The sequence below is a fragment of the Poecile atricapillus genome, chromosome 2 (genome assembly GCF_030490865.1).
Source record: "Poecile atricapillus isolate bPoeAtr1 chromosome 2, bPoeAtr1.hap1, whole genome shotgun sequence".
NCBI lineage: Eukaryota > Metazoa > Chordata > Aves > Passeriformes > Paridae > Poecile > Poecile atricapillus.
Window position 1 is genome coordinate 15,250,772 of NC_081250.1, and position 18,380 is coordinate 15,269,151.

General features: G+C 42.7%; 1 protein-coding gene across 19 annotated transcripts in view; it reads right to left on the reverse strand.

Moving 5' to 3' along the window:
- Positions 1-18,380, reverse strand: part of SVIL (supervillin) — a 134,494-nt gene that overhangs the window by 61,307 nt on the left and 54,807 nt on the right. For all 19 annotated transcript variants that reach the window (XM_058830679.1, XM_058830680.1, XM_058830689.1 and 16 more), the window contains one exon: positions 2,776-2,842. Coding sequence is in view for 16 of the 19 variants with exons in the window: in XM_058830689.1 (XP_058686672.1) it covers positions 2,776-2,842 (67 nt within the window). In the remaining 3 variants the exon portion in view is untranslated. The remainder of the gene's footprint in view (positions 1-2,775; positions 2,843-18,380) is intronic.

The window sequence follows — 18,380 nt, forward strand, 5'->3', positions numbered from 1 at the left end:
ACTATCTAGCTCAATACTGGGATCTTGCCTTTTTACATATATACTGTATTGGTTATTCAATCCTGCATGAGAAACTAATATGCAAAGGCTTTGCTTTCATCAGTTGCAAGTGACAGAAAAATTTATCAGCCCCCAATGCACAACTGTGCACTTAGTATTATTACATTACATCCTTTTTCTATTACTCCTCAAGGTCATCCAGTTCTTCCTGCACCGCCGCTCCCTCCTCCTTTATACAGAGGGTGGCTTGCAACCTTTGCTCACTGGCAGATTTCATTAAAATTCCTTAAATAACCACAAACTTCCTAAGCTTAACCCTAACTGCACTACACAGCATCACACGCTATCTGCTTTGTGAAAGTTCCTTCACAGCTTCCCTTATTCCCTCATTTTCCATTTCCCTCTGGACAGACTGTCAACTGTTACTGTTTATTTTTTAAAGATTAACAATTTTCATATACTGTTTTATCCACAATTTGGGAGTTTTATCTCTTCAGACACCTTTTTTTTCTCTCTCTTGTTAAGCCGCAGGTGGAATTGCTTGTTTTAAATGTTCTCACATGAGAAAACCCAAATGTTTTAATCCAATGCATAATTACATTGCTTTCCCATGCACAGAGGATTCAGAGACAGCACTGCTCTGAAGATGACAGAGTCAAGCCAAACAATTGAGTATTTATAGACACATACATCAAATTAGTTCTAAAAATGAAAGTAGGCATATTTAGGACATGTCACAGTGTTCAGTAAGGACATTCATTAGGAAACTAAATTGAGTTGGAATGATGTTAAGGCAATTCCAAATAGGAAAAAAAAAATATTTACAGGAGGCTACTCATCACTGTTTATAAGTGTTTTAAACAACAAACTCATAAGTAATTCCTTAACAAGACTTCCCTTTTTCCTCAAAGGGATCTTTCCAGACCTGCTTTATTAGTTTCTCTGCTGGAGGAGCACTCACAGCATCAATTCAGTTGCTTAAGAAGAGTCAGACGGTCAGACTTGGATTGCCAAATATATCGTACCTTCAAACTCATCCAAAACCCTCTTCTAGAAATACTACAACTACATCTAGTCATGGTTTAAATTTCGGTGCAGATTCTGAGCAGTAGTGCAGCAGCACTAGGAATTTTTGCACTTAATTGCTAGTTATGCACATTTATTATTAAAGTAATTACAGAATACATGGGTCTGTCTAAATAAAAAAAATAATAATAAAAAAACCCTAGAAATTTGAAATAATTCTTTCTTGAAGTCCCTGATAAATCTGGGTACTGAAAGAGAAACTTATTCCTTTCCTTGCTTGAAATATAGCTTTTGATCATGGTTCATGAAACGTAACCAACAGCATGAGGTTCCACCAGTTTGTTTCACACAGGGTTTGTGTGTGGCTTGGCCTCAGGTTCCCAACAAACTCATTGTACTCTCCAATGTTCAGGAATTCAGATGATTCTTGTTAAAACACAGGCAACAATGTTTCACAGTCTCAATCGTTTTTCTTTAAAAACAATGTATAATGTAGGATCAGTGGAGTAGTTGACAGCCTCAGCAGTTGTACTGTTCTGGCAACTTCCAAAGTGTGAGCTGCATGCTGCACATCGGGGATTCTAGGCTGAAAACTGCATCTGCTTCTGCAGCAGCAGCATATGGTTTCTAAATAGCTGTCCCACTAACCTAGTTACATGCCCAAAAGCAACCAGAAGTTTGATCCAAATGCCACTGGTAACACTGACCTGCCATCCCAATTAAAGCTACAGCATATACTGAGATTTTATGACTGAACTACAGAACCCACTTGTACACCTGCCAGCTAGGTGCTCTCTGTTCACCATTCTCTGTCCCTACCTCCAGGAGAACTTCCTTCCCATCACTCTTATGTAAGAGGTCCATTTAACAGCCATGTCCTTATCTACTACTCTCATTGCTACTTTCCCCTACTTGCTTTCATAGCACAATGTGTCTTGTACACCCATTCACTCCATCTCTTTGCAGGACCTCAGAAACAACATGGCAGGGAACCAGATGTGCTCTAAGTGTGTGCACTGACTGAAAAGAAGCTTGAAAACATAAGCCTGTGCACCTAGGGCAGGTGGACTCCTGTGCAGCTGAGCCAGTGAAACAGCTGGTTCCTGGGGCAAGGGTTGGTTCCCAGCTCCTGACATCCCCTCTGTGCCACTGTAAATGAGTCCAGCAAGCACAAACGTGGACACTCAAAGCAAGTGGAGCGAGGATGGGAAGAGAGGGAATGTGACCTGTCTTTTTGCTTAACTGTTTAATAGTATCCCCCTACTCAGTAGAACTGCCCTGAGAACACAGACCACTAGCAGCCACAGCCCTGCATGGAAGCAGCACCACCAGCCCATTCATCTCTGCAGTGACCCCTTCTTCTCTCTCCTCCAGACTGTCCCTGGCAAGGATGTATAATTAATTCACCCACTTCAGCCACCTGCTTTTGCAGACAGTGTTCCAGGCTGGTTCACACTGGATGTCTGTAATCTGCCCATGCCATGCAAGGAAAAATGGGCATTGCAATGGCAGGAAGCTCAGTGCATAGTGGGTCTTTCCCTTTAGCAATGTCAGCTATAAAATTTAACATTATTTTAGAGGCAGTTGGTGTTTTCAGTGCTTGATCAGAGCATCTGCTCTAAGCAAAAGCTTGGTCCTGAGAGGACCAATAATCACTTTTCCTGATAAAAGAATAAATGTAGATTCAAGCAATGATGGAAAGTTACTGCAACCAGCCATCCTCACTGGGCAAGAAAAACTCAACCTTACCTTAGCGCTCTCTTCCTAAGGAGCAATCGTGAAGGCTTAAATCTGATTGAGTTTCCTTTGGCAAAATCTGTGAAATAGGAAAAAAAACCACACTGTTGTGAAGATGCTGTAATAAATGGGGAACTTTTGGTAAACTAGATTATAGGTACCAAGCATAGCCTTTTTCCCCTGCAAAAGACTGGGCAGAGGCCTTCTCTCTAAGCAAAGGGGCACGAGCTGGCACGTCCAAGATGGTGATAAACCAAAGCTTTGAAAAAATGAGTACAGACAATAGACACATCAAAAGCATCAACGCTTTACAGAACTGCCATGTTCTATTCCTAACATTTGTAGTGTAGCACTACAGCCTGGTGTGATTACTTAAACTCACTGTTTTCTAGCCTAAAATGGGCAATGGACATGTTTATGAAGTACTCTCCAAATGAGAAATGCTGCAATCAGCAAGAGCCTTTTTGGCTGCAGCCTAGCAATACTATAAAAAACTGCATATTCACTGCAGAAGCCAAGAGATGTCCAGCTGAGGATCTGTTGCAACAGTATTACACCATCCATGACAGCAATATTTCTGAAGACTGTCTACTGTTTAGAAGCTCCCTTTTTTTTCTGAGTAGCCTTACAACATGCATTTCACAGAGGAATACGTTTACACATTGCTGAGAGCAAAATAGCAGCCTTATGTTCAAAAACCATGTACTACAAAGCCTCTGGGTTCCCCAAAACTGTGTGAACCATAACAAGCAATGGACAATGTTCCCACCCTCTCCTAGATCAAATATTTTCATTTCTGCTGTCATGTGCATCACCAGAGGGTCTAAATGATGACCAGTGGCAAGGGGGACCAGTGTTGCAAATACCCTCTCCCTGCATTCACCGAGGATGTAACCAAGAGACCTCAGAGCACTGCCAGCCAGGGAGCAGGTCCTGCTCTGGCACTGCTGTGCAAAAACACATGGAGCTACTGACAACTTACTCCCAGTGAAAAATTGCCTTCTGTCCCCATCTGTATTAAATCTACTACCTAAGACCCTAAATTAATAAACAGTTGGTCACTGACACAGCAATCATTTTATTTTTCAAAGACAGACCCAGACTTTAGAATACAACCCAGACTTTAGAACAATTCAATTGCAGCTACACTCCTACTAATCTACCTCAGAGCCGAGATTTAACTATTTCAAGGAAGACTTAACTGCAAAAAAATTTTTTTTGCTTATGCACAGTATTTTAAGTCTGGATAGAATGTCTCTTATTTTTGCAGAAAGGGTTTAATGAAACTTACTATAGCTGACAATATGGGTCTTAATTTAGAGAATGTACATTTTGTCTGTGCATTGCAAAACTTCTTATCCTCTTCCATTTCCTTCTGCCACCTCTACAGGTATAAAGATTGACATACAACTTTAAAAAGGTAACAGAAAAAAAAGATTACTTTAACGACTTGATAAAGAAGCTTAAAATGTGCAAAAAGGCACTTTTTAGGCATCTGCTAAAAGTCAGCGCAGATTTCAAGCAGCTTTGCTAATAGCATTCTTCAGCTTTAATAGGCAACTTTTTCCTGTTTTTGTTAACATTCATTTTCTCTTTCCATTAAATGGAGAATAAAGCACATAGATTACACAGAAACATCTTGTTATACCAAAACAGAATATTGTAAGAAAAACAGTGAATGGTATATAAATCATTATATTTTACACTACAGCATTAAAAAGAATACGCTGAACCATATGGATCCTCTAAAAAGGCCAGATTTACATTACTTTGAGAGGACTATGCACTAACTTCCAAAGCCCAGCTCAGTATCAGCTTAGCTAATCAGAACCAGGCACATCTTAAATTTATAGCTGTTCTAACAGGATGCAACCCATCCTAGAATTTTTGGCACTGGAACAGCTGTCCACCATGAAAACCACAAGTAGACCACAGAGAAATTCTGCCTATCCCAGCCAAAACTGGGGAGGGAATATGAGAACGGAAGAAAGGAGCCTGCATTGCTTCCCTGGGAGCAGGGAGGGAGAAGGGCTGCTAGGAGAGGCTCATCAGCCCATTTGGCTCTTGTACCCCTTAAACACATTCAGCTACATTCATAAATGCCACATCTATAATGCCTCTAAACCATCTTAAAACTTTGCTGCGTTTCACAGGGGTGAGAGCTGATCTTCCCCCACATCCCAAACACAGAAAAACTTAGCAGACAATTAAATTCCATTACACGGTTTTGATATTTTATGTATTTCCTCCTGTTCAAATTAAACACCATGTGGGGGGGATTAAAGTCCAATAAAACTTACTTACCACAATATGGAAGTCTTAAATACAAACACAGGAGGAAAAGCAAAACAACTCTGCATCAAAAGACAATAAATATGCCCACAAAAGAAACATCAGTTTAGCAGAGTCTTATTCAATGGTTAATTTAAAGATGAAAAAACACCCTCACTATACTCAATAGACAGAAGGAAAATATTTACAACAGCATTTTGTTCTGTTTTTACTGAAGAATTCTAAACATGTTCATAATCATATTATAGCAATTTAAATATTTTTATTCAAAATTAAGAGTTTCTTTATTGAAGTGTAAATCAGCCCTGCTCACAAGTTTAACCATTTCTTCAGTCAAGTTCCACTCTCTCTCAGGTACAAACTACCCGATAAAACCACTATCCATAATTTAATATGTAGGAAATTTAAAATACAGAATGTAAAAAGAAAAAGTAGATGCAACCTTCCAGCGTTACTTAGTATATTTAAAGGCCCTAAGTCGGAGGCATGCTGAGCTAATTAAAAGATCCATCTAATCGGATCTTTCAAAAGTGTCCTTTAGGAAATAACAAAATAGCCTAGGTGACTAACTGCATACTAATTGCTAAAGTACCTAATGCAGCTGCAGGAGAGCCAGTCAAACAATATTTACACATGCAGACATATATACGAGAGATTATACACACAGAAACTGCATTTTCTTTTATCTACTTGGAACTCTTACCTTGCTCCTCAGAGTATTTAACATTTCCCAAATAGCTGGAGATCCAAGGATTTCTGAACATGGTTGCACAAACAAAGGATTCAGCAAAGAGAAACTACAATAGCAGCTAATTCTCAAGCAGCCACAGCCCTTAGGCCTGTCTTAGCAATATCGTGTAGAGATTTTTCATAGCACAGGACTGGAGCTGTCAGGCTATCGCGTCCCAGGGAGTACAGTAAATGCATAGCAATAGGCTGCAAGCCGGAGCAGCTCAAGCCAGTAATCAGATTACGAACAGAAATTAGGCACATGAATGCTAAAACAGATTGGGCATTGGTGATTGGGAGATTTATAATATTACAACTTCAAAGATCCAGCCAAATCACACATTATATTCCTGCAAAACGAATGCAGAACCTCTAAATCCTCATATTAAGAAACCAAACAAAAAAAAAAAAAACAAAAACCAAACCAACAACAGAAAAAATGCTGAAAGAGGACTAATTCCTTCATATCTCTAATCAGGATAAACTGTAGTGCTTATTTAATAAAAACAGCACCCAGGCTGCCAAAAAATGGACTCTGATAATCATAGCATTATGCTTAAATGTTTTGCCTAACTGTTAGTTGGAACATTTAAAGCAGACAAGATTTATGGATAACATATGAGCAAAATTACTGGTGGGGGTAGGGACTTAAGAACAGACACCATAGCTCCAAATATTTTAATTCGAGACAGAGGGTGAAAAATTGCACTAAAATATAGTTAGCTACCTTTTTATTATTATTATTATTATTATTAAATAGATTTGATGGATTTTGGATTGAAAAGTTGGAACCTTTTTAGTTAATTTTGAAAGTCTGGAAATAGTTGTTTGCAATGGTGCAATAACCCTGGTTCAGTTGCCCACACCGAACTACCTGATGGTCTAACACAGACACAAAGAAGCATTAAATGTGTGGCTGAAACAGGTCTATGCACTCAACCCCACCCAAACGAGTAGAGAAGTCTCCCTCCAACAGACTTCTTTCCTTCCAAAAGATTTCAGCTATTATCAGTATTACAAGGCTGAGAGAGCTGGGGTGGTTCAGCCTGGAAAAGGTTCCAGGGAGACCCTAGAGGGCCTTCCAGTACCTAAAGGTGGCTACAAGAGAGCAGGAAAAGGACTTTACAAGGACCTGTAGATAGGACATAGGGTAATGGCTTTAAGCTGAAGAGGGGTAGGTTTGGATATTAGGAAGAAATTCTTTCTTGTAAGGGTGGTGAGACCCTGGAACCCTAAGGTTGTCAGAGAAGCTGTTAATTTCCCCATCCCTGGAAGTGTTGAAGGCCAGGCTGGATGGGGCTTCAAGCAACTGGTCTGGTGAAAAGTGTCCCTGGCAGAGGGGCTGGAATGAGGTGATCTTTAAGGTCCCTTCCTTTCCAAATCATTCTATGAGTCAAAAACTCTCCACAGGACTGGGGCTGTCAGGGCCATGAAAAGGTAAACCAGAAACACAAGGCTGCAGTTCTTAACTATTCTTACATGTTGTTGTGATATCTGGTACAACAGAACCCTGATCTATGCTGGGAAGCCCAATGTACTTACAAGATAGAAGCAATGATGCTATGAAATAGACTGCAAAACCACAAGTGAAAAACATATTAATGGCTGTTGGCTCATCATGAAGTTGTATTTAGCCTATCAAGGTCATCAAAACACTGTTCTTCATGCTAACAAGTTATTGCAATGGATAGAAGAACGTGCATTTTCTAATGCACCTGACATTTGTTTTAATCTATTTATTTTTAAAAACATAAATAATGTTGGAGTCAACCTAATCAAAGCACCTTTTCTTAGCTGATCTTTCAACAGTTCAGACCTCCCCAGAACAAGAGTCACCCAACACAAGGAATATGACTTTGAAGCCTCTGACTCATCAAGCACCATTCTTTGTTCAGAAATATTTGATGGTACATACCATGCTTCTTTTTTTTGCCTGTAACCTCACTACCTCTCGTGTTTAATTCTAACCACTCCCAGCACTACCAAGAGAACACAAACCAACACTGCTGTGCACTCCTGACTAGATGTGAAGGTCTCCATGTACTTGAGCCCAACATATATAAAAATTGTAATCTGTTGACACATCTCCAAATCTGCAATTAACCTCAAAATCTGGTGCATTATGGCCTAGGCATAAATGCAGGTGTGCTTAAAACAAAAAAATAAGATGGGGCAGAACTAAGGAGCCGCTGCTGACAGTTGATGGGGAAATTCTGGACCAGGATGTGTTGGTATAGCAACAAGAGACACCCTGTTCTGAAAAAAACCTTTCTGAACTCTGCTTGTCTGAAGACTGTTTACCTGATCTTGTGAATAGAGGTATTAGTACTTGGAGCATTTTTAAGTACCTCATCTAGTACACAGTAAAGAAAGTTTCTGATAAAGCTCAGGTAAGCACCACTCATTTGATAAATTTTGTGTCTGCAATCTTTAGCAAGGCTGAAGGAGAAGTTACACTTGACAGCTGAGCTGATGCAATAGCTCAAGGCTGCCAAGAAAGACAGCCCTAGCCATCATTCCTCCTGCTGCAGGAGCTCTGCTAGGTCCTGCTCCCCTAATGACCCAGCCTGACGACCAAACTGGTAGTAAACATTCTCTTTTATTTTTGCTGGGTGTACTTTTCAGGAGGTGCCAGAACAAAGAAAAAGGCACAGGATCTTATGATCAGCAAAGGTATAAATACCCTTCTAGCTAACAAAGGAGGTGAGCTCAGCCCAAATGTCTGCTGCCCCCCCCTCCCCCTCCCAAGTCTGGCAATGTCCCCTACAACAGAGAGGAGGGGCATGGTTGTTTTTCTGGAGGGAGGGGTCAGGCTCCCCCATTCTTCTGCTGTACATCGTCCTCAACATCTTGTCCTCAGCATCCTCCTGGTGAATGAAGTGCAGAAGGGAAAGAACAGCAAGCTGCAGAAAGACAAGAAAACTCTGGAGTGCCTTTCACAACTGTGTAATTTTAAAATGGGTTCTTGCTTCTGCTGTTCAGATTCTGCCTACAGTACAGAGTAAGAAGCCAGTCTCTCCAACTGGTCTGGCTACCACCCAGCAAGAAGTATCTGTGATAGGCTTTGGTGCAAATAGGACTCCTTTTCCTACTATATACAGGTGGCAGGTCAAGAATCCAGAGGGTACCTCATGGGATCAAAGAGAGTTATTAGAGGGGAAAGTAAAATATTAAATAAATAAAAAAAATCTCTATCGAGCTCTTCACAAAATTACCTAGAGTTTGGCTTCAAGACATCTTCACATTTGGTTGGAAGGTGATCGCCAGCCATTGCTCTGTGCACAGTAACTATGATTTAACATTAATTTCACTGCTGTTGATACTGAAGCTGTGCTGCTGTGCAGAATCCGCGATCCCAGAGCTCATTCAGTACCGATTCAAGATGAGGGGTATGTGCCAATAGTGCTTCCAATATCAAAACTCTGAGATGTTGGAGCCTTGGAGAATGACTGTTGCCGCCCATATTGCTTGGTTTTATTAAGTTCAGAGGTGGTTTACCCCAGTTGCTCCCCGGTCATAAAGAATGGTTTGTCCCCAGGTGCCCATCATGGTAAACCCTTCCCATTTTTCCAGATTGTTCCCCATCCATCACCCTAATCCTGCCCCTAAGCCCTGTCAATCTATGTGAACCCCCACCTTTTGTTCCAGTTCTTTCCTTGCCTATCATCCCTTCCTCGACGCCCTATTGATTGTACAGTTGCTTTCCCCCCCCCCGGGTCCCTACCATTGGTCCTGCATATTGTAATCCCCACCCTTAACCCCTCCGTTGCTGTTGTCCCATTGGTCACCATACGAGCCGCCCACGGTCCTTAAAACCTGGCGCATGGGGGTGCCCAGGGTCTCGGCTCAGACCTCTCCCCTGTGATCCCAGCCCTGCACCTGTTGGAATAAACTTGTTCCTGGGAAATCGGGAGAGCCTGAGTACTCTTTCTCCCTTCGTCACAACCTGTGTCGCCCTGCGAGCCACGACGCCAGAGCGCAGAGGAGCTCTGGAGGTTCCAGGTTGAGCCTCGCAGTGCTTGCCTGGTTCCCCACTCCTGCCGCTGACATCGGCCACAGCTAGCCGAGGCAAAAAGGGGCCGAGCGGGCAGCGACAAATGACAGCAATGCTGTGCACTTCACACAGATCATTGGGAACACTGAACTGTAGGTAACTGACCACTTCCATCCTTCCTTTCCATCAAAAACGGAATACCTACCACAAGGTAGGTTTTATCACAAGAGAAATCTCTGTGCTGGCCCTTAACCAGCTTTGGAAGTGGAGAAATACAGTAAAGGTGCAAAAACAGTAAGTCAGCAGAGTAAACCAAGGGTATCAAGAAAAGAAGTATTGGATTTAGCATTTTACCACTTGTTTGAAAACAGCAGGTTTAAGAGCAAATCTTTCCCAGAGGAAAAGGAAATAATCTCCAAATACTTGATGAAGAAAGGAGGAAGAGCAGTTTGTCCTTCAAAAATGGTCCAGTCTCCAGAACCTACAAGTGTGCTCAGCCAAACTGTGTTATCAAGGCTGTGTTACAAATCGGTAGTAATGTTCTTGTCCCCCTCTGCCATCATTAATTCTTGAGCATTAGCAGCTTCCAACATAAGCAAACAAGGAGGGAAGAACAGTTCAGCCGTCAGAAAGGGGGGCAGCCCAGCGGGAAGCTAAGTTTGCAGTCATCTGGGCTTAGAGCTTGAGGTTAAGCATGTATAGATTTCAAATCTGAGACCGCTCATGAAAGACCAGCTGGCAGTTAAATGTTGTTCTGAAGCTTCCCACAGGAAAAGAAGGAAAATATCTTCCTTTTGTCTGGCAAAACTAATAGCTCTAATCAAAGCTGGAGTTTAAACGACTTGCAAAACATTTCCCAGCTTAGAGGCCTGCCAGCCCCAAAGCACTGAGGAGTTATAAACCAGGTCCCACCAAGATCAGGCCTTTTTCCTCTTGAATTTTGATCACTTATGAATTTATATTTAGAAGGGTTTAGAAGTGATAAAGAGAAGAGATACTTTGTTGTGACTTGCAGTTATCATAAAAGCAAAAATCAAAGAAGCCCATGACAGCTGTTTGAAGAAAGCCTAAAAATAAAATAAAATAAAATTTTAAAGAAATCAACAATGCTGAGGAAAGAAAACCCACAGTGACTGCAGAAAACTTTCTCCAGATATGCTAGTTCGGTAAACAGGAATCTGAGCAGCAGAGAAAACTGAGATGATCTGTATAAATGTAATGATGAAATCATATATTCATCCACTCTTCATGGGTAGAGATCTAAAGGAGCTCATGAATTTTATTTAACTGCTCTTCCGGCCAAGGTGAGCACCCTTGGAACAGCCAGCCAAAATGAGCTATGCCAAGATCTGAGATGCTGTGGATGATTGCAGGAATGAAGGTCAGAAGACTGAGCTAAAGCAGACCACTCTCTTCCATCAGTCCATCTGGCCTCCCCTTCCAGGCTCCAGGCATCTCACCTACCCCACGCCACCCTGCCAGTTTTTGGTATGCAGGCAAATCTTTCCAAAGAAAAGTGGCAAGGCACTCCCTTTTCTTATTTCCCTTTCCTCCCAGTCTCCACCAATCTCTGCCAAGTTGTTCAAGAAGTCAGTCCAAAGCTGAAGGACAGGTCAAAATCTCGCAGAAGATTGCTTCAGTAGTACAATCACTTAAAAGCTCAAGTCACATCCCAGCAGCCCACCTTGCAGTCACAGTATGTATCCTGAGTTGGCAATGTCAGTCAGGTTTGTCTTCTCCATCCAAACCCTGTGTATGTGGGAAGTGATATTTTCTCATTTCTTAAATTGAGGCCATTTGTATGAACTATAAAAACAGGATAAAATTTCCTGACGCGGTGTCATCACTCCAGTGGAAAGCAAATATAATCCTTTCCAAATAATCATCCTGGCAAAATGATTTATGTTTGGCCAGTGATTGTGTTTTGGACAAGTCTTCAGTGTAACTTCAGCACTGCATTGTTTGTGTACTGTACTTTCAAACAGGTCATATGCAAAGAGATGAAAAAAGCTGATTAGTAAGATTTATAAAGGGGACTAAGGTTTGTAGTACAAAATGTGTTGAAAGAATATGGATGGTCTTTTCATATTGGCTGTTTAGTAATGCGCTCTGGGAAAAGGGAGAACAACAGGTATTTTTGTACCCGCACTAGAAATCCCCTTCCAATCTCCAGATTATTATTTCAGATTTCACTCCATTCATTAATTTCAGAAATTAATTACTCCTAAAAGGAGATATTAGTACCTGTCAAGTTTGGAACACATTTCAGAATAAGGAACATGAATCTAATGTCCCCTAGCATCCCTACCCTTCATATCACCATTTGCAAAACTGAATGATGAGACCGGGCATAATTAAGAGGTCCAAGGTTTTTCTCTTTAGGAGTAGGATCAGACTAAAGAGCTCCTTCAAGGAAGTTCAAAGGCCACATTCCCATTTCTCATGTGGTGATCAAATGTATCAGTATTCAGATCAAATTATCTGAATTCAGTCACACCCACTTGTCTCTGAGCCCAAGGCGGTAACAGAAGATGTCAGGTGTGAGCACAGCCATTTGTGCACTGAGCAAATGCCTGGAAAGGAGGATAAGGCAGGAACTCATCTCCCAGCAATACAGACAATCTCAGCCATTAAACAGCTCACAGACTTTGAGGAGACATGATGGCATTTTACCCAGTAAAACAGCACCGCAGCTCCCTGTGGAGCAGATGCAGCTTGGACTGTGAAGGTGCAGGGTTAGTGACAGCTCTGTGGACATCCTTCACTGGAGTCATCAAGCCTCAGCTTCCTCTTTGCTATTGCAGTGAATGAGAGCTTTGCTGCTGAGATGGCCCCAGGTTTAACTGCTGCTGGGAGATGTTAAACTTGTGTCCCTCAAAAACAAGCACCCAAGGTTTCTAGGATGAGTTTCCCCATCTTCTGACACTTCTGGTGTCTGCAACCAGTATGAAGCTGTTTCCTTGACTGGAGCAAGCAAGTGGCCTCATGCAGCTAGGTGCCACAAAAAGCCTTGCCACACAACTGAGTTTCCTCCTGGCTGCTCTTGAACACCTCTGCATGCGTGTAAAAGCCCAATAAGGGAGCAGAGAGAGGCATGCATACCCCAAGGAAGAATTTATAGCAAAGTTCTTTGGCTCTTCGTGATAGTCATCTAAGGAAAACATCAATTTTGTTTACCACTGCAATGTGACATTTCACAGGCCACATCCTATCCCTGCATACTTACCCCCAAATATAATTTATCAAGCCTCAGGCAGACAGCAACCTTGCAAACAAGAAATCCATGACCCCAGCTCCCATCCTGTTTATAGCATGCTGCAATGCTTTTTCAGAAAATTAAATATTTATTAAAAGAAATAAAGAAAAAAGGTATGCTTTATTCAAAAGCTGATGGTCAAGGCAGGACAGCTTTACTACAAGTACTGTCACTGCACTGTGAAAAAGGCACATGTACCAGGCTCATTTTGCAACCAGCATGGCTAAGCAAAAATTAATGAGGAAGGAAAATCTAACCCAGTGATGCTGCAGTTCTGGAGTCTGTTCTCTAGAGAGCAGGTTTAAATTCATGGCAGCTGTAGCATTTTTCTCTTTATTGCCTCATTCAGGCCCAAGGCCCCTGCAAAAGCCACCAATATTCTTGGTGCTCAGAGGGGTACCAGGAAGTTAATCACAAGTCAGATCTGAAGAGCCTTCCCAGAGCTGCCTGGGAAAGTTTGCACATCTGCTTGTTTAAATCTAAGCTTACACTAAAGGAAAAACATAAATACTTTTTTAAAGGCTTCTTCCATGTGAAAGATTTTATGAGGTGGGTATGAAGCAACCTAGCTTAGTCCCTGTCTGTACACAGATGGTGGGTGCCAATATCCCCCTTCTTCTGAGAGTGAGATAATTGCTTGAGCCAGTAAAAATCAGTTTGCCAATAAAGCGCATAAAACTGCATAATAACAGAGGAGAAACAAGTCCCAAAGTCGTAAAAAACATACAAATTAGTTCCTCTTAGTCCAGGTATTCCTCTGAAAGCAGGCAGCGCAAGGAATGAAGACACGCTTCCCAGCAAAGGCCCCCACGAAGTGATTCAGTATATGGACTGACAGCGTGAACTGGCGTCCTAAGGTTATAACCAAGCACATAAAAAACACGTCAGGAAGAGAACTACAGCTACTAAGATTTACACAAAAGGATTTCACTTTTTAAAGCCACCTCTAGCATAATTCTTGATATTTGTCAATTTGTCAGAGCGCAGTGACAGCTGGGCTCAGGCAGCAGCAGCTCGCCGTCACGGCCACAGAACTGGGCCGTATCTCCCGGGGCCTGCGCTGGATCCGTTCTGGGCTGCGCGTCTCCCCCAGCATGTTCCGTCCCCAGACACGGCTCCACAGCTTGCCGTATAAGGCCACGCGCGAGTTGACTGGCTGCCTTATAGGTCACCCAGTGTTTACCTTGCGAGCCGGCGGCAGCTGGAGCCTCCGGGCCCGCTCCGGGCCGCCGCCGCGCCATGGCCGCGCCTGCAGAGCCGCGGCAGCCGAGGCTCGGTACACCGCGCTGCTCGGCAGGCGAAGCCCGGCCACCGCTCACACCTGAGGGGGACACGCTTTGGTTTCACCGCAGGCGGCATGAAACTGCAGGGAGCGCAGGTACAGTTTTCACCACAGCGCACTGTAGGACCACTTGGCTGAAAAAATAATCAGGTTTCTCACTGCATGAATTGCTCAGAAGTAGGGCAGCGGCGTAGGTACGAACAGCCACCCTCACAGCTCCAAGGCAGCAGACAGGTACTTGTCAAACAGAACCAAGGGAACTAGATGAAAGCAAGGCAGAGATACTCATTTGAGCACTACTGTTTAATTATTTATTACTTTTGATCAGTTATGGTGAGATTCACTGCAATTCAGACAGATGGCTTCAAAAGCAATGATTTACCCTCCACGAAAATAGCTAACCAGCCAAATAAAAAAACCCGTCTTCTGCTGCTTCCCTTGTGATTCAGTCTGTTTTCTCCTTTACACCACTCCTAAGCGGTGTAACTAACTTCAAGATGCTAGATTTGGATACTGCCGTACCCTCTTTCCAGCACAGTGTGAGGAAAGCCCGAGTGCTCTGCGGTTAGAGCTGGCAGGCAGAGGAGAGCAGCCACCACAGGTCACCTACCACGGCACTGCCACCAGACCCCTGCGAGGGACCACAGTGGCCTTTCCCTTCAGGTCAGTACAGACAGTGCATTTCCATCCTTCATCAAAAACTCTGTGTAAGGTTTAAATACCTATCTAATACTACCAGAGATAATGGTGTATTTATCATATGATTCAGCTAGAAAACTGTCTTGAGCACAGTGACTAAAACTAAATTATGATTATCACCCCACTGAAGTAACCAAACTACCACAATTATGTCCTGTTCCTGCTAGGAACCTGGGGTTCATGCTATTATAATTAAAAGAGCCAAAATATATGGCCCATTCACTCTTGAAACAGTACATGTTAAAAAAGACAAATGATAGTTTGTAAGCATAGCCATTATGATTTTGGGCTGAAGCTGTGCCCAGGTGCACACACAGATCTTGGCTCAGAATTGCTGATTTTCCGCTCAAAGTCTATTTTCACCCAAAATACACTTCACTTATACAGAGAAATTGGGCACACATATTCTAAAAAGGGCCAGTCAGACATGATTACACAAAGGCAAGTCCTCAAACAAGCCAACTCACTTTGTGTCCCATTTGCTTAAATCAGCAGCACAATATGCTCTTATGAATATCAATAATGAATGCTGGAGGAAACAACACACAAGGAATGAGAAGAACTGCTGTGTGGGCATTAGGCTTGTTAAGAGTTTTAGGAAGAAGTCAAGATAGCCCTGAACTATGAAAATCAGTCACATTTCACAGACATTTCACAGACTTTCAGGATGAGAGAAAAGCTATCAGATTTGCACTGCTTGCTAGAGGAAATGAGTTCACCCATTCATTTCAAGTCTCTCTGAATACACACTGACAAATCCAAAGTAGCAGGGGAACACTACTTCTCTTGGTTCAAAAGGAGAATCTCAATAAATTCAGGCACATCCAGAAGGGAACACTCTGATACTCTCACAGGTGACTACTTATTTGACACCAGTTAATTTAGGATCGTTTGTGTAACTGCACACAAGCAAAGGCTTTTGAATGCTTTTATGCTTTCACAGTTTTAATTTTAAATGGGAGGTAATGTGACAGCTGACTTTTCTCCATTTTAACACTCCCATTTTTCATCTTTGCTTACAGACATTATGAATTCCAAGACATGCTTCAGGAAGGAATTTCAGAAATACAGCAGTATCTCCCCTCCCCTGTGCTAAAAATGGGGGAAAAAGCAGAATCAACATTTTTTCAAAAATCTGTGTTCTGAATATTTTAAGTGCAAAAGGATACCTAAGTGGTAAGGAAGTCACCCTCATGAAGAAACCCAGATTTTTCACTGCTCAGGACAAAGCACAGTTACTGTACTCAGTTAAACCCGACTGGTACAGAGCTAGGGAATAAAGTTCTCATTGAATTTTTCAAGAACAGGGCAGAAAAGCAATTTCAGCAAAATCTTTATATGCATATCAAAGGTGATGCTGAAAGAACAGAATAATGGCTCACATGAGACCTCTGCTTAAATCAAGGCTGGAGAATATTTTCCACACTCAGTCCCCCAAAAAGGCCACCTCCTCCAGTGACCTTACAAGAATCAGCTGCCACCCCAGCTCTCGGTCACACGAGAGGAAACACATCCACCATGTAATCACCAGTTATGTGCTGCAGGCACACATTCACTGAGAAGACAGATGGGGTTTCAGTGAGGTAACGGGGAGGGGTTCTTCCCCTGGTCCACAGATGGTCAGTTCAAGCTCAAAAGTAAAACATCATGACTTTGTTGAAATGAAATGAGCAGAGAAAACAGCCTGGAAATGAAAGAACAAGGGCAGTTGCTTGGGGAGCCAAGAGGTTTGTTATAGCCCAGGTTCCCAGAGCCACCTCTCGAGCATATAGAGAAAAACCCCCAGGGATGGTGCAATATTGATGCCATGTGATGGCTGGAGAGAAGCTCTCAGTCACACCCCGGCTTTTACTGACACATGGAGGAGCTCAGCTGCATTTGCCCCAAAGTTTCTCCTACCAACACTAAAACACCATTCCCAGCTCTAGTCCTTTTAGTCTCCCAGCTCTCATCCTTGTCAATCCCTTACTTCTGATTTTATTTCTCCTGGCTTCTGTATAGTTCTGCCTTCCTCCTGTACCTCATACTACGGGTAATCCCCAAAACTGCATTTCTATTCTTCTGTGTTCCCAAATGTACTTTAAATTTTCCCCCTGGCTCTTCTGCTGCCACTGCAGATTCTCCCATTAGCGATCCAGTTTCCTCCCTGGCTCTCTTAACCCACTTCATTTCAGCTCCTCCACAAACCTGGCCATCTTTTTGAGAAGGATTTTATTTTCCTTCTCCAGGAGATTTCGGTAAAGGTCTGTCCAGCCTAGCACACTTTATTAGGAGAGAACTGATCACAGGAAACTAAGGAGGTGTATTAGTGAGAGCTGAACCAACTGCAGTGCACAAAGCTTTACTTCAGCAGCACACTATGAAGCAGGCCAACAACTAGAAGGTCACAGTGTAAGCATGCTGATACTCTTGGACATTTTCTTTCTTGCAGGTAAATCCCCTTCATCAGTCAATTTGTTTGTCCCATGAATAGCTTCACAGGAATGCTGCACTGTTTGAAGAGAGGCACTAAGCATGTGTAATGGAAAGAGACATCCCTTAAAAAAGAGAAAAGACAGGCAGCTTGAACAAACTAAGAGCTGGAAAGAATGGACTCCCTTGATGTCTTAATGGCCATTGGTTATTACAGTAATACACCAACAACCAGTTACGGAAAGGGTGCTGGACTAGATCCTTGCAAGGCAATGAAAAAATACCTTGCCTTGCAAGGTATTTGTCTAAAAGGGAGGCAAAGCCCCTGCTGAGGAACAGTGTATAATCATCAAAATCACAGGCACACATCGTGCAATGTCTCCTAGCCCAGTGGGACACAGCTCTGCCAGGTGATGCGACAGAATGCTCAGTCCCTAGGGCCCTGTCATGTGTGAAGACAGCCTAATGCTCAGCTAATGTTCACATGCCACAGCAGCACAGACCTCAGAAGGGGCTGCAAACCCCAGCCAGGAAGAGGGGTATGTTCTGCAGTAAGACCTCTCTGCCACCACACCACACTTTCTCCAAACGCAGAACCTTGCAGTTCTCAGAAGAAATGAGACATTGCAAGTCTTGAGGAATTTTGGTGTACAGGGACTCTAAGAAGCTTTCTCATTACATGCTCCATCATCCTCACATGCACCATAAAGGCTGGGCCCATGGTTTGTGACTTGAGGAATGAAAGGCAGCTGTTCATGAGCTTCAGGACTTTGACAGAGCATCTACTGCACAGACACAAATAAAATTCATGCACCGAGTTTATTGTGAGCACAGTTTCCTCCTCACAGTCTACAGAAAAGAATTCTTATGGCACGAAGACAGTCCTCCTTCCTATACCAGGGAGCCTCTGGGAGCCGTTTGGGAACTTCATTTTAGCCCACCAGCACTACTAT